This window comes from Crinia signifera, chromosome 7 (assembly GCF_055691185.1).
Source record: "Crinia signifera chromosome 7, ASM5569118v1, whole genome shotgun sequence".
Classification (NCBI taxonomy): Eukaryota; Metazoa; Chordata; class Amphibia; order Anura; family Myobatrachidae; genus Crinia; species Crinia signifera.
The window spans coordinates 132,292,671-132,315,327 of NC_139223.1; the positions used below are offsets into that span (position 1 = coordinate 132,292,671).

Genomic DNA, 22,657 nt, shown 5'->3' on the forward strand with positions numbered 1-22,657 from the left:
GATCGCTTAGAAAATAGTCAAAAATCGCTATGTTTGTATGCCCATTAGTGTATGATTGCCCTCACTTGTGGTAAACATCTGTGCTATATAATAATACTAAATGCAGAATGACAGCTCTGGATGGCTGCGCAAAGTTTTGATACTTCCATCCAACCAATGGTTCTAAACTGTGTCCCCAGGCCATGTTTTCCAGGTAACCCAGCTGATGTGCTGTGTATCCCCACCTGTCCTATTTTACACATTAACAGGCGGCCTGGAAAATGTGACCTGTGTGGTTTGATGAGGGCCAAGTTTGAGAATTGTGCCTTAGATGGCTCCTCTCTGCACTCGTCAGCTTTGGTCTGCATTTGTCTGCAGCTTTGGTCTTGATAAGCAAGCTGCATCAAAACGACTGTGACTGTAGAAGAGTACCAGTAATGTATCAGACAGTGTTTGTATCGCTATCTGTGTGTTTTTTGTCACCCAGTGACCCATGATTCAGGACAGAATAATAATAACTGACGCAAAAATAAAAAGGTAAATGGGTGTTTTTTCCTCTATTGGACAAGGAAGTTGTCAGTCAACATTCATATTCAATCATGTTTTAAGTTACATCTGCTTCCGCGTTCTGAACCAATCGGAAGATCGCTTACATCTCTGAGGCGACTCACCAATCAGAAGCTGCGCTGGGTGGGCGTATGAGCGCATCAGCAGCCGCAGAGGGCAGCAAGGCGGCAGGCGGGTGCTGGGGAACCCGGGAGTGACACGGCTGGGACAGGTACTGGGGACTCCGTGTTGTGGATCTGTCAGTGTCATAGTGACCGCTATGCAGCCGGGAGACTGTATACACCGGTATATCGTTAATTTCCATGTAATATATGGAGACACCCACATAAAGTATACAGATGTTATATATACTCAAGCCATGTTGTTTATGTTCAGTGTATATAGAGATACCGACATGCATGTTCAAGTTGACAACATGGGACCCTTGGATTAGCATAACTGAACCGCTTTAGAACATCAAAACTCACTATGGGCAGGTTACTATTCCAGTACATGTCCATGTGGATAGTGGGCTAAGACAGTTTTAGCCCAGGGGGTCTCATGTTCTGACCTTGAGAATATATATATATATATATATATATATATATATATATATATATATATATATACATACAGGGGCTGGCTGGCAACTTTCAGCCTGGGGGGCAACACAAGCAAGTGGCCCATCACCATCGTTCCACCACCCTATCCTCTCCCATCTAGTATGCAGCAAGGATTAAACAATCCTCCCCCCCCCCCCACACACACACACACACACACACACACACACGTACACACACACACACACACACACACGTACAACAGAAATGGGGAAAGTGTGCGCCGAAGTGTGTGCAAAAATTTACACTGTAATGCCCATTACACCTAAAGCCATCACTGTAATGCTAATTACACATAATGCCACACACCGTAATGCCCATTACACATAAAGCCATCACAGACATGATGCCACACCATAATGCCCAAACATAATGCCACACACCGTAATGCCCGTTACACCTAAAGCCATCACAGACATAATGCCCATCAAACATAATGCCACACACTGTAATGCCCATTACACATAAAGCCATCACCGTAATGCCCATTACACATAAAGCCATTACACATAATGCCAACGCCATAATGCCAATTACATATAATGCCACACACCGAAATGCCCATTACACATAATGCCACACACCGTAATGCCCATTACACATAATGCCAATTACATATAATGCCACACACCGTAATGCCACACACCGAAATGCCCATTACACATAATGCCACACCGTAATGCCTATTAAATATAATGCCACACCGTAATGCCCATTACACATAATGCCAATTACATATAATGCCACACCCCGAAATGCCCATTACACATAATGCCACACCGTAATGCCAATTAAATATAATGCCATCACCATAATGCCCATTATACATAATACCAACAATGTAATGCCCATAAAACATAATGCCAAATGCCATAATGCCCATTAAGCATAATGCCAATACTGTAATGCCCATTAAACTAAATAATTATACCATATAAATGCTGCTTACCTATATCGCTTGTTGCCAGGGGTTACATGCTTCTTGACAGGTGTTTCATTATTGTCAGGGGGATTTTTTGCCAGGGGGGAGCCGAGCCAGGGTACATGCTTGTCACCAACGGGTGCCATTTAAAAATAGCGCGCCAGTGCTACCCGAATCAGCACTTCCGGGTAGCGCTGGCCGCGCTGTTCTCTTCTTACAGACACTAGAGGTATAGCAGTACCTCTAGTGTCTGTCTCCTATAAGGTGGCGGCCATTTTGGGAGAGGCCGTCACCCTATATTCGTGTGGCCACTGCCAGGAAGCCGGGAGTGTGCTGGACACATGGAGGTGGCCGGCGGCTGCAGCGGTGATGGCTGGGCTGCAGCAGCATGTGCAAGATGCACACAGCGCCCCAGCCAGCAGCTAGTCATACCGGCCTGGGGGGCATGTGGCACTCTGCCCCCCGGCCCAGCCCGCCTCTGTATATATGTAATCGCAAAATAAATACGCTTCACTCTGGGACTTGGTGATTTTAGTGTTAAACGGCCAACGTTGTTTCGGAAGTTACCCCGTCGTCAGGACCAACACAAACCGTTTTTGTTGGTCCTGAAGACGGGGTAACTCCCGAAACGACGTTGGCCGTTTAACACTAAAATTTGCTGTGTTTCACCAAGTCCCGGAGTGGACTACATTTGCACTACATTTTTGTGGAGTCCCCACCCGGGTTGGCACCCGGGCATTAACCCTTTGATTGCGGGGAGTACCGGACACACCTACCTTCTCTATCTATATATAATATATTGTAATGAGGCATATATTAGTGATTTAGGTGCGTTTTCTAAAGGTGGCCAAACACATTACAATTATTGTATACAATATCGCATCTTGGTATGAGATGAGATCTAGTGCAAGTGGTATGTGTTGCACATACTTTTTGTACTATATCTCATCACAAAACCGAGACGCAATCTTGTCTACGATATTGTATACAATCATTATTGTAACGTGTATGGGCGGATTCAGTATTGAATCCCGGCGGTCGGGATCCCGGCGTTCAGAATCCCGACGCCGGAATCCCGACAGCCGAAATGCCGACAAGGGATCGCCCCCCCTTGCGGGCTCGCTGCGCTCGCCACGCAGCGGGCACGGTGCCTCGCTACTCTCGGCACACTAATTTATTCTCCCTCCAGGGGTGACGTGGACACCCCAGGAGGGAGAATGTGTCGGCATTTCGGCGGTCGGGATTCCGGCGTCGGGATTCTGAACGCCGGGATCCCGACCGCCGGGATTTTAACTGCATCCCGTATGGGCACCTTCAGCGATCTCACTAGATCGCTTAGGAAATGCCTCTACATCTCTCCGTATGTAGGGGCCATAGTAATGCACTGCTCCGCACGTTGATATCGCCTGGGGATTAATATCCAGCATGCTGGATATTAATCGGTCAGGGCTAGTGTTCTCACTGGATCGATGTATCTATCGTGTGTCAGCTATCCCCTATAAAGGGATTCAGTATTGAATCCCGGCGGTCGGGATCCCGGCGTTCAGAATCCCGACACCAGAATCCTGACAGCCGAAATGCCGACAAGGGGGGGGACGTGGATGGCCCCCCCTTGCGGGCTCGCTGCGCTCGCCACGCAGCGGGCCCGGTGCCTCGCTACGCTCGGCACACTAATTTATTCTCCCTCCAGGGGTGTCGTGGACACCCACGGAGGGAGAATGTGTCGGCATTTCGGCGGTCGGGATTCTGACCGCCGGGATTGTAACTGCATCCCCCTATAAAGTATGGGTAAAGGACTTATGCATAAACGTGAAAGTGGCTTCAGAAACCACTGATGCTATACAATTGTTTTCTTTGAGTGTTCTATAAATTTAGCAATAATATAACTGCAGATGGTTTTTATATGAAGTACAAGCATCACATTTACATTTTTATTGTATTTATAAGAAGTACAAATGTATAGGGATGGAATATGAGCTAATATATGTAGTTGTGTGTGAGGCGGCACTCTCAGTCTTTGCAGAAATAATACCTTTACACAGGTATATGCAGTTTCAACGTTTCAGTTTATTACAACCTTCGTCAGGATTCACCAGACCGAGAGTGCCGCCTCACACACCACTACCCACAGGTCCGTCACCCGGTGCATGATATTAACTAGCTACATTGAGTGCTGAGTCTACAGTATTGTGTGTCTCTCTCTCTCTCTCTCTCTCTCTCTCTCTCTCTCTCTCTCTCTCTCTCTCTCTCTCTCTCTCTCTCTCTCTCTCTCTCTCTCTCTCTCTCTCTCTCTCTCTCTCTCTCTCTCTCTCTCTCTCTCTCTCCTCCCCCCCCCCCCCCCCCCCCCCCCACTCTTACACCGCCACACTGTGTGTCTGTTATATCTGCATGATGAATATGGAGAAACACTATCACATATCGATCATACACTCCCTGAGCATATGTCTCTGATTGTGCAGTATATAACAGGACACACACTATCACCTAATACTTATCTCTCGCACCTCCACACTGGCTGGGGACCACATTGTGTGCCGTATCCAGCTAGATGTGTCAATAGAGTACCCAAATGTTTCTTGCGTATGATACTCTACATGATAAAAGTGCCCCCCCCTTCTAATTAGTATGTGGCCATTCCAGACACACCCATTGGTAACATGCAGACAATCACGTATCAAGACTTGTATGCTCCATAGTCAAACATTAACATCAGGACTTTAATCATCAATCTGTCAGTGTCATAGGATGTCACCAGTAAGTGATGTTATTGCTCTTGAGTGACACATCACAACTTACCACCAGGCAGTGGGATGGACTATTCAGCAGGTCAGGTTTGGTGTGGAAGAACTTGATAGGCTTGGCAAGAATATTGACCTCAACCCTACTTACTGCCTTTGGGAAGAATTGGAACTCTGACTGCTAGTCAGGCCTTATCACCCACTCTCACTAATTATCTGGTGCAGGCCTGACCAACCTGTGGCTCTCCAACTGTTGTGAAACTACATCCCAGCATGCCCTGCTACAGTTGTGGCATTCCCTTGTAGGAAAACGGTGGCAGGGCAAACTGGCCCAGAGGTGACAAGCCCTGCTCTTGTGGCTGAATGGATGCAAATTTCATGAGCCATGTTCCACTAAGAGTATTGGAGGCTGTTACAGCAGCAAAGGGGTGACCAATTCTATATTAGAGGGTGAGTCAATTGTTTCTGAGACTTCAGCCATTATTTGGTACCCAACACCAACAATTCATCTGTTCTGCTGTTTAGGCACAATCACTGCCAACATTTCTGCTTGTAGTCTCCTGAGGTGTGATCAGAAATGTGCAGGAAGTGTCCCATTTGGACGCCCGAACGGGACTTGTTGTGTTACAGGGACTTCTTCAGATGGGTTAGGCTGATATTCAAGGGTAAACCCCATCTATTGGGAGCTTAAAAGTAATGGGAGCCTGATCAGAGCAATGATTGAAATGTTCTGATGGGCACCCCCAAAAAACTATTGAATCACCCCCTTAATGTCTATTGTGTGGAATAAGATGTTGAACAAGCATATATGGATGTACTGTTTGGGTATCCATATATTTCTGTCCCTTTACAATAGTAGACAGTGGTAAAACAAACTGGGTAACAACAGACAGACATGGAGATAGGAGGGCCCTGCTGCAAACTTACAATCTATAGGGACAATTATTACATAGTATATACAAAATGTGACCTGCAACATTTTCATGCGTTTTCAGTTATACTTCGCTGCAGTGTTCTCCACAGAAATTGTTTTATTCCTGGTGGCATTATGGCAGGGGGTGTGAGCACAGACTGGGCATCTCACTCGCTATTTGATGGCCTCTGTATAGGGCGGGGGGTGCTGTGAGTCTGCAATAGTCACATCCAGTCGAGGTGGAGGGGCAGCTGGGACACTCCTTCCAGGGGGAAAGATCTGATCAGTGTGTTGGCACTAGCCCTCCCTTGGCTGGCATATTTGGTAAGTCGGGCTAGCAGGCTGTGAAAATATCCCTGTGAATAATGCTGCACTGGCATGTACCTTGTGCATTGTTATTTTTATTGTCTGTAAAGCGCCTTGAGTCCTGTTGGAGAAAGTGCGCTATATAAATAAAACTTACTTACTAACTTACTTACTTGTGTATGATTTACCACACTGTGCAATCACGTAGGTCAAGGATGGGAACCCTTCAGCCCTCCAGCTGTTGTTGAACTACGCATCCCAACATGCCTTGCAACAGTTTTAGCATGGCCAAATAGCAAAACTGTAGCAGTGCATTATGGGATGTGTAGTTCATCAACAGTTGGAGGGCCAAAGGTTCCCCATCCCTGACGTATGTCTTCCATTCCTTCTGAAACACTTTTCTGGCGTGTGTGAAATCAAATCTCACTGCCATATGTGTTATGCTTTAGGTCGTACCAGTCACGCCGGTGTATACTTTCTGTGTTTTACTCAAGCTTCTACAAGTGTAAAATGGGCATGTTGCCCATAGCTGATTCTCTCTCTGCAATAGAGAAATATACTGTACCTAGGGGTATATTGAATTAGTGTCAGTTCCATTCTGACATTTATTTGTCAAAATGGGTCCGACACTACCTATTAAAATCAGTGGCCAACTCCGAATGATTGCTGCTCACCCAGGACCAGGTGAGCAACGGCGGGAGGTGGCCTGCTCCGGTCCCGCAGTAGGATGGTGCCGGGTGAGCTGCTGCTCACCCAGTGCTGTTCTCCATGCTTCAATCCAACAGATTGAGATTGCCGGAAACCTGTCAGATTTGACAGTGTTTCCTTCAAAAGCAGATGGATCCGCTTCTATTCTGCCAATCCACCTGGTGAAAAACCAGACTTTATTGAATAGGTGGGAAATGCTCTCTACACACGGTCAGATGTGCCTTCAGATACTAGCCACGATCTGATCGGATCGTGGCTAGTATCTGAAGGCACATCCGATTTGCATACATCTGCACTATATAGTCATGGCAGACAAGACTTTCTGCCTTGCGATGCGTGAACGTGCATCGGAATCGGATCGGGATCTGAAGGGTTGAAACCCTTGCGATCTGCATCCGATCCGATGTTGACTATATCGTTAACATCGGAAGGCAAAAAGTACTGTGTGTACACACCATAATACATAGCAATGTTTCACACACTGTTAAAAATGTCTCATTCACACAAGAACCAGGGTTGGGGGACCCCCTCTTCAAAAAAAGCAACCAGGTTTACCACTTAGTAAACATGATTTAAAAAAATCATTAAACCATTAATGGAAAAAAAAATCAAAAAGTCGTGTTTTTTTTTTTTTTGAGGGGGGGTGGGGTCCCTCAACCCTGGTTCTCGTGTGAATGAGACATCACCAAATGTTGTCATACTCTTCAACTCTGGATAGCCCACAATTATGTCCACACGTGCTCCTCCGGAGAGCAAATGCTCCGTTATACATATTTAGCCACAAGTAAAGGTCCGGCTGACTTCTGTGCTACTTCTAATGATCTGGAGAGGTACGTAGGAAGCCTCAGATAAATGTGCAGTGTGAAAAAGTGCACAACAACCGCTTTTCTGTTTGACTCAGAACATAGTGTTCGCAGGTTTTTGTTTTAATATACGTCCATAATTATATGTATATGTTTTTTGTTTGTTTCAGGTAAAGAACATTATTCAGTATCACAATAGCATGGCTAATGTGAGTAATATTTAATTATTTTTATATTATTTGCAGGGTCATTACATGGTGTGTTGTACCCCTTTCACACCAAGAAGCAAATTACCCGATTAAAGCTTTTCAACCTGGTAATTTGCTGAATAACCCAGGTTTTTCTTCGGTGTGAGAGGGTCAACCCAGGTCTTAAATACCAGGTCACCGACCCTGCTCTTTACCAGGGTTGGCGACCTGGGATTTAAAACCAGTGATCACCCTTTAACAAAAAATCCATAGCTTCAAGAATTTTTAATGTTAAATGTAAGGTCATTTTAAGATATATTTACATTTTATGTTTAAATAATAATTCACTATGTTTTCTAGGCACTCTGTAGGAGAGCCAGGCTGGTCACCTACCTCCCAGGGTTTTGCTCTCTTATCAGAAGGGTGAGAGGAACCCGAGCTTTTTCTGCTGCAGGATCGTCTGGCTCTGATGAACCTCACATATACACCACACCCCCAGACATACGTAAGGGATCATTTTAAGAGCTTATCATAAACGGTAGGGCGGTTTAAGGAGTATTCCATAAGATGTCATTAGAGCAGCGGTTCTGAAACAGTGGGTCCCAACCTTCTCAGAATGGGGTCGCGACTCCATGTTGCTGACCATCAGGCTGATGACTTTACTGATCTCAGTCAGTGATTCAAGGAGTCTAAAAATTCTGTTGAATTGTCTGTTTTAGACTCCTCCCATCACTCTGTGCCTCCACAATGCTGCCATGTATGTGCTGTCTGCTGACTACACATGTCATGTGATGACCTTCTACATTAACTTGCTGGGGTCCTGTAATTCATTTTATTGTTTGATGGGGCCCCAAATCAAAATAGTTTGAGGACCCCTGCATTAGAGGAATAATATTACTTGTCCTCGTCCACAGACACGTTTCTTGCATTATGTAACTAACAAGTAACGATAACAGCGGTTTTCAAACGTGGTCCTCAAGGAGCACTAACAGTTCATGCTTTCCAGGTCACTAGAGTTTTTGATGTACAGCGTAATGGAGCATACACATGGGGCGATTACTGCCCCATTTCTAAGTGATCTAACTAGATCACTTAGAAATGAAGCCCAGATCGCTCTGTGTATGGCCTCCGCCAACGGCAATACGTGGTCCTGCGCATCGCTATTGCCAGACTAGATTTATAAATCTAGTCATTGCCGGTGTTCTATCTATTGAGAACATTAGCAGAGACAGTTTGCTCAGCACACATATCTGGTGCAGTGCTGAGTGATCTGTGCTGAGCATTCTGAATGATGCTAGATCTCTCATCGCACGAAGCTCCCATCACCTTGTGTGTATGTATGGGGCTTAACTATTGGATGACCTGTAAAACTTGGACTGTTAGTGCTCCTTGAAGGCCAAGTTTGGGAACTACTACACTATGGTGATTAGAAAACAACCACTAAATACCCATTAATTCTGGTACATCATGTATGTTTCTTTGTGATTTGAAAGGAGAAATCAGGACCGTACCCAGGAGTGTGCGACCTCACACTGAGGTGACATCATCTCTATGGTCAGTGGCTCAGGCAAGCAAGTTGTCTGGCACCGCAACCTGCTCCCAGTAATGTTTAGGCAGTACTGCTGCTAGTGGCTTTTAGCTGCTGCAGGCCGGCACTGACCCATGTGCATCAAATTGCACGCAGAGGACAGTGCTGGAACAGAGTACATTATATTATACATGAGGTGAAGTACTGCCAGTGGCCACTGAACAAACCAGATTACTCCTTTGTGTGTTAAAAGATGTCCTGACATATAGTTAAAGCAATGTTTGCAGGGACACTGTTCTGTTTCAAGCTTGCTGGATATGGAGAGAGAGATCTGTGAACACAGATCGGAGGCAGGAGCAGATCGGGGGTAGATAGTTTGTGGGCTAAAAACTGTCACAGTTCAAAGTAAAAGTATATTGCAGAAGCCAACATTTTGACAGGCTTTTCGGTCATTGTTTCCTAGCATGGCGCCCATCGTATGCCATCGCATACCACTAATTAAGGTATGCGATGGGACCCGATTTTCGGGTCTAAAGACCCGCACTGTACAATTTTAATATTGCGTCGCATCGCATGCCATTACAATGGCATGCAATGCGATTTTTTAATTGTACAGGCACCCTGATGGGTGATTACTATGTTAAATGCACCCCCATTGTTAACACCACCCCCACTATCAATGCCAACCCGAAGCGTGGCAAGCAGCGGCGGTACGCGTCCGTCGACCTTTTCAAACCCCTACTATCCACGTCGGCGTTGAGTTGATTTTATATAGTGTGGCGAGCCACCGAGCCCGAAGCGGGGCAAGCGGACGCGGAATACATGTGAAGTAATCCGCGTCCCCTCGCTCCCAATCCCAACTGATGCAGCTCGTCTGATCAGAGGACCAATCCCGCAACCAGCGGGAACGCGCATTGCATGATTGTGTACACACAATCTGAATAAAATCCGGCGTACAACCAGTTGAGGTTGTACGATTGGGTACAAGATCTTTCTGGTGTATGGGGGCCTTTAGTTTTTTATTTTTAAAAAATTAGCAAAAATCTACAATATTTTTCCACATTGTCATTATGGAGTATTGTGTGCAGAATTTCGAGGGGAGGGGATTAACTTTTTTCCATTTTGGAATAATGCTGTAATATAACAAAATTTGGGGAAAGTGAAGCGCTGTGAATACTTTCTGGATGCACTGCACATTGTTTTAAAAAGGTTTACATTTATATTTTTATATAGAATGTATAAATATGTAAAATTTTAACCGGGTTGTCGCGCAGAATCCTGAGATTCTGACGGTGGCAAGCATTGCATCAAAAGTGCAGTGTATCCCTGACACATGCTAAGATGTAAAACTGTTTTCTAAATTCATGCACATATCAATTATGCCCTGTTTCACAGTTTAGTAGTTATGAAATAGAATGTAGGGACAAGACAATTGAATACTTCAGTTTAGGGGGGAATTCAATCAGTGCTGATATTTCTGAAAGTCCTAAATATTGGCACCGTTCACCGATAAAAAGTCGCATTAGAGTTCGACCATCGGATAGCCCATGGATTGGCAGAAAAGGCCACAAATTTGACAATTTAGCGGCAGTTTTCGCCAATGCAGATCAGGATTTTTAAAAAAGAAAACTGACACTAAATTGCTGAATTTGTGGCGGTTTTAAAAAATCCGCGGCTGCATTGAATATGTGTGCGCCGATATTTCCAACTGTCAAAAATATTGGCACACCTTTAATACCCCCTTAACCTGTTTTCTTGATGGTGGTGGTCGGTTTGTGGTGTTATCCTGTGATTTTTCTTTGTGGGAGAGCCCCTGAGATGTTCTCTTCTTTCCGCAGTCCCCCGGACAGTTTGGCCAGATGAAATGATGGGTCCTTTTGGTCCTCAGGACCAGCGTTTTCAACTACCTGGCAATGTTGGCTTTGATGCTCATGTTAATGGAATGAACTCTCAGGGGAAAATTCAGGCTCCTAGAAATTTACCGGACCTGCTAGCTGAGCCAGCTGCCAGTGAGAGACACGAGTTTGTCATGGCACAGTTTGTTAATGAATTTCAGGTAACACATTTTGTTAAACAATACATACGGACTTGTTTTGACCAGTACGTGACAAATAGATGCACTGTTATAGACAAATGACCCACTATATAATATAATATATATACACAGATACGCGTGTCTGGAAAAGAACAGGCCAGCGCACCAAATGCAAGAAAAAATTATTTAGTCATAGTGTTTGAGTTATACATCTCAGTACAGCTCAATAGTTATTTAGTCACAAATCAAAAAGAGCATAATTACAACAAGCAACATAAATAATTGGCAAACGTCATGAGAACTTGTGTAAATATATGGTCTGCTTGAACACAAGGAGCATATCCTTCATAAACCCACAGCTGTTTTTCAGCATGGCTGCACCTTCATCATGCAGCACATAGCATGCTAACACATTATCCACAATAATACCTTACAACTCTGGCAACAGGTCAACATACAAGAATGTGCTTAATAAATGAAATTTATGATTTTTTTTTCTTTGCGTTATTGACTTATTCTGTAGTTAGTGTTTTTTCCAGCCACCAGATGGCGCAAGTGGTCCTATCACCAACCACTATACATTTATTTAAATTATGTCTGTGCGTAGCTCCCACTATACAGGTGAGACAGTGGCCAGTATTCAATGCTCCCGATTCACCATGGTTTTTTTTGGGTGAATCGGGCTGTTTTCACTCCTTGCAGTGAATCTTTTTCACTTAAAATGTGAATCACCCTATTCAATGTTCACTGTTCGCCGAAAGCGAACAGTGAATGCTGGCCAGTTCTCCGTTTCATGCTCGCTGCAATTCGCTGGTGTATTTCAATGGTGTTTTCACTGGGATTCGCCGAGAGTGTATTCAATGCTAGGATGGCTAATTGCTTTCTCCCTTATTTTTGCCATGATTCACCATTTTGCATTCGATATCATTTTAAAGTGAACTGGAAAGTGATCTTTAAAATAAAGGTTTTTGTTTTGTTTTTTTTAGTGTCAAAAAATCAGATTTTTTTTCTGTGAAGGGGCGTGCTATTTTTATTCATGTGCTTGAAGCACATTAATATATATATATATATATTTTTTTACACATTCACAAGCGGGGGGCCGGGAGCCGCTCATTAGATATTCATATATTCACTTCACGTGCGGGACCAGAGAAGCGGCTCCCTACCCCTGTCCCGTGACAGCATTCCCGGGGGGCAGCCTCTGCTGCCTGTGTCCGCGGGAGCCCTATCCCACAAATTCTGGGGCAGGCAGGGAGGCTTACATCTCCCTGCCTGCCTCCTTCCCCCGGCTCCCTGTGGCATTCGCCGCAGGGGCAGCGAGCCCCTGCTGCATTGAATAGGGTGACAGGGAGGGCTGGCATCGAATGCTGCAGCTCTCCGCATGGAGGGCAAAAACATTGAATATTCCCCAGTGAATATCATACACGTGGGTTAAGTTGCATTAAGAGTGCTTTCTTGTGGGTGGATGCCGCAGAGTTCATATATATTATTAATTTATATTGCTTTGGGAGAAAGATTATAAGATTTTCTTTGATGTGAAGAACTTAAACGGAGAACAATCTTTTTTTTTTCATTTAGGGAAATGAAGTTTCTCTTCCGCACCAGGAGATAAGCAGCATGGGGACCTACTTTGAAAATGCAAAAGTAGAATGTGCTGTACAGTCTTGTCCAGAACTACTGAGAAGAGGTACTGATACCATACAGACACTTTCACCCAACTCTTATTGTCTGTACTACACAAATACAGTAGACGCCCTACAAACAAATACTGAGAATTACATACAGATAACTAAAAGTGTGGGGGGAGCAGCATGGCTCTTGCTAGCAACATCTACCATGTACAGGTGACCTAGGATGACGTGGATGGCGTGCAGGAGCACATTTCAGCAGTGACATAGTGTGTACACACTAAACTACATTCTGTTTGTCATTTATACCTGTCAGATTTGGTAAAATTGTTCAGAATGTTCTCCAGGGTGTACCCAGCTTTAGTGTCTGAACTTAAGAGGGCATTTCAGAGGATTGGATTGACATAAAAAAGTTATGGAGTTTGTGAGCAGTGATCAGGAAGAGGCAGAGCGAAGTGGAAGGAAGTTTGTATGGAATTAAGATAAATGATAGGTTGAGATCTTTGTTCTTTAGAGTGTTTGGTTGAGAGTGGTACAGTGAGCCAGTGGAGCAACTGGCATATTAAGGCTGCATTGGTGGAGAAGAAAGGTAGGTGTGCATTATAGGTAAGGCTAGACTCGTGAGGATCAAGTGAGATTGGTCTGTGAGGCAAAGTGAGCTATCCAATTCCAAAATACAGTATGAAATCTTGTACTGTGGTTAAACACTATGCTGTGTACACACTGATACAATCTGCATAATGCTGTGTACACACTGATACAATCTGCATAAGATCCAGATAAGATTTTGACTATATAGTCAAAATCTTATCTGGATCTCATGCAGATTGTATAGGTTTTATCCCAAGCGAACCAGATGCGTTCAAGATGCGCGCTCCCATATCTTAACCAGAAAGTCTTGGCTGGCCTGTCTATATAGTGCAGATCTGCACTATATAGTCTAAATTGAATGCAGATAGTGTAAATTGTATGCAGATAGTCTAAATTGTAATCGCATCTGGATCTTATGCAGATTGTACTAGTGTATATAGTCAAAATCTTATCTGGATCTCATGCAGATTGTATGGGTTTTATCCCAAGCGATCCAGATGCGTTCAAGATGCGCGCTTCCATATCTTAACCAGAAAGTCTTGGCTGCCCTGTCTATATAGTGCAGATCTGCACTATATAGTCTAAATTGAATGCAGATAGTGTAAATTGTATGCAGATAGTCTAAATTGTAATCGCATCTGGATCTTATGCAGATTGTACTAGTGTGTACACAGCATAAGAGTGTGTACACACGGTTCGATGTTCTGTGCGATCCGATGTACGATTCGATGTTTTGTCCGATTTTTACTTTTCCCTTTTTTTTTTCTCTACTCCTTAAGATATGCCTTAAGATATACTTAAGATTTTGACTTTTTACCATACAATTTGCTATGCGATTTCCTATTTGATTTACTATGCGATTTCCTATGTGCCTTAAGATTTGCTTAAGATTTTGACTAAGCGATTTTGACTTAACAACAGGATGACTGACAGGGCCCTGGAAATCGTATAGCACATCGCATCTTAAGCATATCGCAAGGCACATACGATGCATGCGATATGCTTGCGATTTGTGCTAGATAGAGTGTGCTGCCCACTCTATCTCCCCTCCGATCTCTCCTTAAACGGGAGCGCGCATCGGGCTAGGAAGCCCTTACAATGCATACAATCAGTATGCGATATGTATGCGATATGGCTTCCGATGTTGACGATATCGTCAACATCGGAAGCCATATCGAACCGTGTGTACACACTATTAGAGAGGCATTCAACTGTTTATCGCTATTGCTACTGCTCTCCTGCCTACCTTTGAGTACTCAAAGAGGTTGCTTTTTGCTCAATGCAGCTCACCACCATGGGGGTAGTGAGCTTAAATGTTAGCATTCCCTTTGGCAGAAACAATTGAATAGAGTGGGGGAGTGCAGAGGAGGACAATTTAATACCACCCTAAGAATGTTTAGGTTTTTTTTTGGTGTTTTTTCGGGGGGAGCAGAATTTCCAGGCTTGTAGTCCACTGTCATATGTTTATGCTAAGGGTTCATATTTCATTTTATAGTACTGAGCAATAATTTCTCAATGTTAAGTGCTGGATACATAATAATGGCAGAAAGAAAAAGTTGAACAATAGTATGTATGTCTTTACCACAACACCTATTAATGATGTTGAATAATTTGTAAAATAACATGAAATACTGTTCTTGGCAAGTTACTTGCTCCCTCTGGTGGTGGACTTGGAAAACTGACTTCTTAAAATATTGTCTGGTTTATTCAATGTGTGGCAACAGATGCATTCAGTACCCCCAGGATTTCAGTCACCAATGTTGAGTTAAGCCAGTCAGGGTCTAGTAAAGTTTTTGCATTAAATGTTAAAAAAAATGATTTAAAAAAAAAAAATTAATTTAAAAATGAAAAAAAGAACTTTCTTGTTGTAGCTATTAATTTATTTGGGTATGAATGTCATGTATTTTAAGGGATCAACATGTATGAATTAATTTAAATCTATGAAAAAGATTAGTATTGAGATTACACGTAATGGAAAACCCATTTTAATTGTTTTATTTCCATCAATAAGTTATGTTGTGTATATACAATGTTAAGATATTAGGCTCCCCTAGAACACACACCCATAGAACATGCCTGTAATACAGCGTAGTCATTTGTGTACATTTCTTTTTCTTTTTGGTGAAATAACAAATTTACTGATGAGGACATGTTACCTAGTACTAGTCAATCCTTTTGCAGTAACGGCTGTGTTTTTGGATTACAGATTTTTCATCTATGTTCCCTGAAATTCCTAGTAGCAAATTAATGGTTCTGACAGTGACACAGAAAACTGAGAATGATATGACGACATGGAGCTCAGAGGTAGAAACTGAGAGGGACAAGCTTCTGGAAAAGGTAAGCTATATCTGATTACTGACATATCCCTTTTCCACTTGCAAGCCGGGTCAAACCAGGGATTTTGTACCCAGGTGCGACCTGGCTTGCAAACCCATTCCCACTGTCGCCCCGACCTGGTATTAAACCGGGCAGATTACGTCATTGAGAGGTGGGGCCGGGGGTTGAGAGCATATCCCAGCGGCGCCTCTGTACTGCAGTGAACAGGACCCGTGTTACTAGTTTCCACTGCCCCTGCTCCCGGGGCAAACCCAGCTAACTACTGCATCCACCCGGGTTATTTTTGCTAGTGGAAAAGGGGTATTCGCCTATGGTATTAATCAGTGTGTGCAGTGAGTAATCCATCCTTGGTAATGACCTTTTATTAGGATAGTGCATATACCCAAAACTTCTAAGAATTCTACCACGTTCCCGTCGTATTCATAATTTACTGCTTCATACTGTCCCACCTGCCAAGGACTCTTCCAAAAGTGCCCATACACTATGCAACTTCTCCCCTCAGAGAAGTCCCATCCAATCCCCCTTCAGCCGCCCAGGACCCCTCCTGGGCAGCAAAATCGCATGTAATATAGAACGCTAACCACTAATGGGTCGGTTCTACCTCTAATCCAACTGCCCGTCATACCATTGTCTTTGGGGCATAGTCTTCTTCACCCTATTCCCCTCTCCTCTCTTTCTCATTAGGTACTATTGGAAGGATATAACCTTTAAGGGTGCCTAAGCTCCTTCCCCAATACGACCTTGCAATGGCCTGAGCAGGAGATCTTCTCTCCTGCTACTGGTTGGATGGGTCCGAATTGTCAGTAGACACTGCTCCTAGGAATGAATAGGCTGCATGGACCAGTTCAGCATTACCACTTTTAAGCATCCTCTCTCTGTGAAATCACCATTTTGAAATGATTGGATTCACCATTGGACCATGGTGCATTTTAATGTATGGTCAAGTTGGACAACATAGGCATGGTTGGTGTGGTTAGATTGGGTCCTCCAAGTGGATAGCTAGAAGAGTCACAAACGCTGGCTGCTATTGCCCGACTTTATTAATAAAGCACTTGGGGCTGTTCAAAAGTAGAGAATTGCGGTCTAGAGGTCTGGTTCTTGTATTGCCAAGGGTGCTTGGGTACAACTGACACATTTTGCTGGGAGTACCAGCTTTTTTTTTTTTCTTTAACAGCTAGTACCCCCATTTGATATGTAGTCAAACAAAATGCACGTTCCATAAGAATCTTTTTAGCAAATGTAGCTGATTTCTAGCTTTAAGTGTTATGCCCCATACACGCTACGCTATATTGTGAACAATATCACTTAAAAGCCCCTTATTCACAATATCGTCTAGAGTGCACACTCAATATCCTTAATGATGCACGCTCCCGTGCGTCATTAACGCCCCCTTCCCTCGACTGAACCTGTACACACAACAGCGTTCTTGGTAACAGTGGCGCAGCATGGCTGTTGCTTCCCCTCCATTGATCACTTCCACGTCAGATTCGGCAAGTACGTATAAAATTGCTGGTGCCAGCTCCCCGCCACCAATAGCCCCTTTTAATGTGTGTGAGGCTTTATGGATGGTCTCCTTTGCTGAATTGTACAGTATTAATTATTTATTTACAGTTTCTTATATAGCGCAGCATATTCCATTTTGCTTTACAATTGGAAACAACAGTGATTAAACAAACTGGGTAGATACAAACCGACATGGAGGTAGGAGGGTCCTGCTCGCAAGTTTACAATCTATAGGGATAATAGGAGGGATACATTAGGATAGAATTCCATAGCATTGCAGTCCCATCAGATTACAAGACAGTCCTAATGGGATGCAATTAGATATTAATGCTACTGGAGGTTGTGTAGGTGTTTGAATATGAACATCTTCATGCAGTTGCCTGTAGGGCAAGAGCTCACAAATAGAGCATGTGAGGAGCTGCTGAACAGGTAAGTATCATGTACAATCTACTGTAGATAATAGGTTGTGGTCTATTTTTTAAACAACACTAAAAACAAATTTTTTAAATCTACAAGTTAATAGGATACATACATACATACATACATACATACATACATACATACATGAATTGATTAGTCTACGTTTTTGTCATCAAGTAGTGTTACTTTATAAGGAACTGCACCATTTACTGTTTGATAGTTATTAGTACCACCATGATGTACAGTAACATTGAACTTTATTAATGTGTTCAGTTCTTTGAATAAGAGGGGTTTTCACAATATCAGCATGAAAATTAAATCCTGAGATCAAATCCCTTTTTGTTTCAGTGGCGACTTGTCTCAAAAGCTTGTTCTGGTCTGTTGCATTCTGCTGTTGTAATGTGGTCTAATTATTCATTAATTGTCCTATTTCTCCACTTGCCTCTTTCCCGTCAGCTCCAATCTAACAGGAGAGGGTGTTTTGCTTGTTTGATGTAACCTCCGTATTGAGGTTTGGTCTGAGACACAACAGTGATTGTCAGACTTTCGTCAAGCATGATGTGTTAGTCCAAATAATGAGCTTTTCTTCAAGTACTGCCAAACCTGATGCATGTGAATAACTCAGATATATAGATCTATTACATGTCCGTAACCTCTGTACAGTGTTGGCAGTAAAGCCAGTATTTATTTTAGTTTTTTTATCAGCTAATATGGGCAAATGTAATAGCCTCTGGGATCTGCGACCTTGTGTGATGCCTGCTGAACTCAGAGGTTTTCTTTTTTTAAAGGGTCAAAACTTTACAAGGCAAAACCACACCTTGTAAATGTATTGTCCCCTTGAAAAAACCTCTATCAGCCGGCATCCCACATAGCCTCCAAACTTGGCAGTTTCTTTATGTCATTTATTCTTGGATTTAGCAGTAGGTCTCATGTTTTTGGGTGAAGATTTGTTTCACCCTGCTCCTATCACTTGTCATTGAGGCAGCCATAAAGATTGCTATTATACAAAATGACTCTCCTAGTTCTCCCCCCTCCGTCCCTATCATAATGGATCTGACGACGCCTTTAGTGCTCCAAGCAATGGTTCCCTTTTCATTAGCGAAGGGGGCATGGATTGTATTATTTTGCTGACCGACGGATCTGCTTACCTATCTTACAATTGATAGGTGCATACACACTTACTTACTTACCAATCGTTCCCCTAATGTAAATTAGCCGCGGACTTCCCCGGAACATAGAATAGGGCGACCGACCGGCGAAGGGGTTGAGCGGCGAGCATCATTGAAAACAATCCTTCCTCGCCATAAAATCCCCTTCGCCGGCCGCAATGACTACACTCCATAGGATACGCACAGGTCGATGGGGCTTTCGGTATATCGGCTTTTTAATTTGATCAGCCGATATTTCACTTAGTTTGTACCCAGCTTAGGTGACATTGGATGCACAACCCATGGATTACTATTTACACTTGTGGCATTCTCTCTGTATAGTTACAGTCAGAACATCACCTGTGTCACGTGAAGGATAGAAGTTAGAAATAGGTGGTATATCATAATGCGGACCCTTATTTATACTACACATGTGTCTGTTGTTACGTAGACTTTATTTAGTTCCTAATTGTAAACTATAAGTGAATAAGCTGGCATTATATAAATGAATAATAAACCTGAACACCCGGATATTGATGTTTTGCATATTCACCCAGTGCGTCCTAGGTAGGTTTATGACAGAAATATGGTTCTAGAGTCAGATGAAGTGCAGTGGAGATATGGTCCTAGAGAGTGATGAGGTGCAGTGGAGATATGGGACCTTAAGCTGTGTATACACGGGTGCGATATATTGCTCAGTTTCTCCTTTTCATCAGCGACCAGAGATGGTCGCTATTGAAAGGGAATCTCTGCCGGGGGAGCCGCAGAGGTAATCAGCTGGTCGCAGGAGCATGCTCCTGCGACCAGCGATCATAAAGGGGGCTAAAAATGGGAGCGCGCACCCGTCGATTGATCGCCAGTGCACACTCCAATCGCTGGCAATATGGTCGCTCAGCGTCCATATTGCCAGCAATTATAGCCTGTGTGTACGCACCTTTTTATTCTGATTGACTCGCAAGGCTGCAAATTTCCCCCCTCGCACGCAGTACTCCCCACACAGCTATGAATGGATGTTTTACATAATCATCCATTCGCAAGTGGGGAGAAATCATTCGATGGTCACCGACCAATGAATGATTTCTCCCGCGCACGCAGTTCAGAAAAACCTATATAGTCACTCTAAACTGCGGGCGCCCTGTGCGAGGACAGGATGGGCAGCTGACATCCGGTGATGTCAGCTGCCCACCCCCCCGCATGTCTGTCACGGCCTCATTAGCCTGAGAACGCCCGGCGTTCTCATGGGAACGCCCATGAAACACTGGGCTTCCCATATGCCAATGGGGCTGGCCGGCACCTCCCGCCCTTCTCCGCCCCCCGCTCGGCGTATAGGGTGTTTGCAGAAATGCGCCTGCGCAGACGCTCAACATTGGTCCTCCGTGCGAATGGGTCTGAACATGGTCCTAGAGTCAGATGAGGTGCAGTGGAGATAGGGTCCTAAAATCAGATGTAGTGCAGTGGAGATATGGTCCTAGAAACAGATATGGTGCAGGGGTAATGGCAGTGGAATGTAGGCATATGGGTGTAAAGGTAGATGTGACGCAGTGGAAATATGGTTCTAGAGCAGGATGTTGTGCACTGGAAATGTGGGCATATTGGCCTAGAGTCAGATGTGGTGCATTCTATTATTTAGAGATGCCACAGCCTAGGCTTAACACTATGACCGTTCATCTTCATTTCAATAAACCACAACCTGGGAGTGTTTCAGACATTTACCAAGGTATATGATAAGTTCTCTTACTATAATTGTATGTTTAACTAGTTAACATTGCAGCTATAAACGCTTTACTTTGTAGATGTCCATGATTAAAAAAAAGACGTCCAAATATTGTTTTAAATGTGAAGTTCTTTATTCTTCTAATTCTGTGGACTGGAAGGGCTTTATTTTAACATTATATATTTTTTTAGTTTATTAATGGTGCCAAGGAAATCTGCTATGCGTTGAGGTCAGAAGGCTACTGGGCAGATTTCATTGACCCTTCATCAGGACTAGCGGTAAGTGGCCGGTGCAATTGTTTTTTACAGAAATTAGGAATGAGAGTGATTGTTTCCAAAGACCAAGGTAGAGGATCATTCTGAAAATTCCCCTGACACTTGTCGTGCTCTACACAAAGATGTCTTTCAGTTCATATTTCGCATTCTACTTTTTTTTTATACATTTTAATTTGTTGTTCGGACGCCGGGTTGACGAGTTTAGATCGCACTGATCTTGGCATCCACTAGAGCAGCAGTAAAGCTAGTTAGACACCAGTGGCTGATTGGCAGGACCATGGTTGACAGGACTATATATATTTGTAAATTGTGTGTTTTTTTCATAGTGAAGGAAACCCCATGCTTGTTAGTCATGACTGCTCAGATATTCCCATTATTGTTGATCTTTCCAGATGACTGCATCATCTTGAGTGTGTGGACAACACCATTGAATGGGAATCCACTTCCTGTCATTTATTAAGCTTAACTAAAAGTGACATACATAATAATCAGCTCCGACCGAATACGTTTTACTTGGCTGTAACTTGAAAGGTTTAACTTTATGACCTTTAAATTCCATGTCCTGTCAGCATCTGTACTGCAGGAGGCCTTTGTGTGCTATTTAAACGCTCTTCCCATGGATGTGCACAGTCACCTGAGTGGAAGCTTAATTATGTTAGTGTGGTTGCTTTTACTGTATTATAATTAAATGCTCTTCCCATGTTTGTGTGTACTATAAAGAATGTGGTTCAGCAATATGTTAGTATCTTAAATTGTCTGAATTTCTTTTTTTCCTTAGTATTTTGGGCCTTACACCAACAACACGCTCTTTGAAACTGATGAGCGTTACCGACATCTAGGATTTCGAATTGAGGACTTGGGATGTTGTAAAGTGATTCGTCATAATGTCTGGGGAACAAACATCATCGTAGGAAGTATTTTTACCAACGCTTCGGAAGATAGCGCCATCATGAGAAAATTAGGGGAACACTAGTAGTTGCTGTGGAATTTTATACTCATTACCTCTTTACTTTTTTTTTTTTTTTATTAATTTCGATGGCTTTTGACGATGGACAAGTTACTTCAAACATTAAACTGTGCTCCTGTATTTAAATACTTTAAAAGCCAAACTTATTTATAAAAACCAGGACCGCTAATTGAATGAGATGGGTTTAAGATTTCTGTGTAAAATGTGACCATTGTGCATGGGTTCCTTAAACATGACCCCATTCATTAAAAGTGTTTTATGAATGACACCTGGTAATCTTGTATTGTTGCTTAATATGAACTGAAATTGCAAAAACAGTTGTGATACATCAGCATTTCCAACAGATCTGTTGATTGTTGCCTCATTCATGTGTTGTCATTTTTATTTGGTTGTTTATCGGAGATATATCCTCCACTCCATAACTCCCAACACATACTGGACAAAAATAATAGATTTGGCTATGGCTCAGGTTTGCATGTGTTAGAACCCCCAAAGGTGTCTTTCCCACTCTCCCCAATTTGGCCACAAATAAACCGTAGTTGGAGGTGACTGGGACTCTCCCTATTGGTTAATGCCCACTTCTACTGCTTTCACATTGCAGAAAAGGGTATTGACCCTGTATTCTTAAATGGGACTTTAAAACGGGTCTGAACCTTAAGACCTTTCACATTGCAGGTGAAAACCGTTTTAAAAAGCATTTAATACCATTCACACCTTCAACCTGTTTAACCCCCAAGGGACACGTTTCAAGCCATAGAAATATAGCCATTCACACTGCCTAAAAAACG

At 43.2% G+C, this 22,657-nt stretch overlaps 1 protein-coding gene across 1 annotated transcript; it reads left to right on the top strand.

Moving 5' to 3' along the window:
* The first annotated feature begins 645 nt into the window (after positions 1 to 645).
* Positions 646 to 22,137, top strand: MMADHC (metabolism of cobalamin associated D). The gene is made up of 8 exons (XM_083153839.1): positions 646 to 757; positions 7,706 to 7,744; positions 8,084 to 8,228; positions 11,090 to 11,307; positions 12,865 to 12,973; positions 15,712 to 15,842; positions 20,819 to 20,905; positions 21,681 to 22,137. Exons 2-8 carry the CDS (start codon positions 7,736 to 7,738, stop codon positions 21,873 to 21,875), a joined length of 894 nt encoding a protein of 297 aa, XP_083009965.1. The 5' UTR covers positions 646 to 757; positions 7,706 to 7,735; the 3' UTR covers positions 21,876 to 22,137.
* The last annotated feature ends 520 nt before the right edge of the window (positions 22,138 to 22,657 follow it).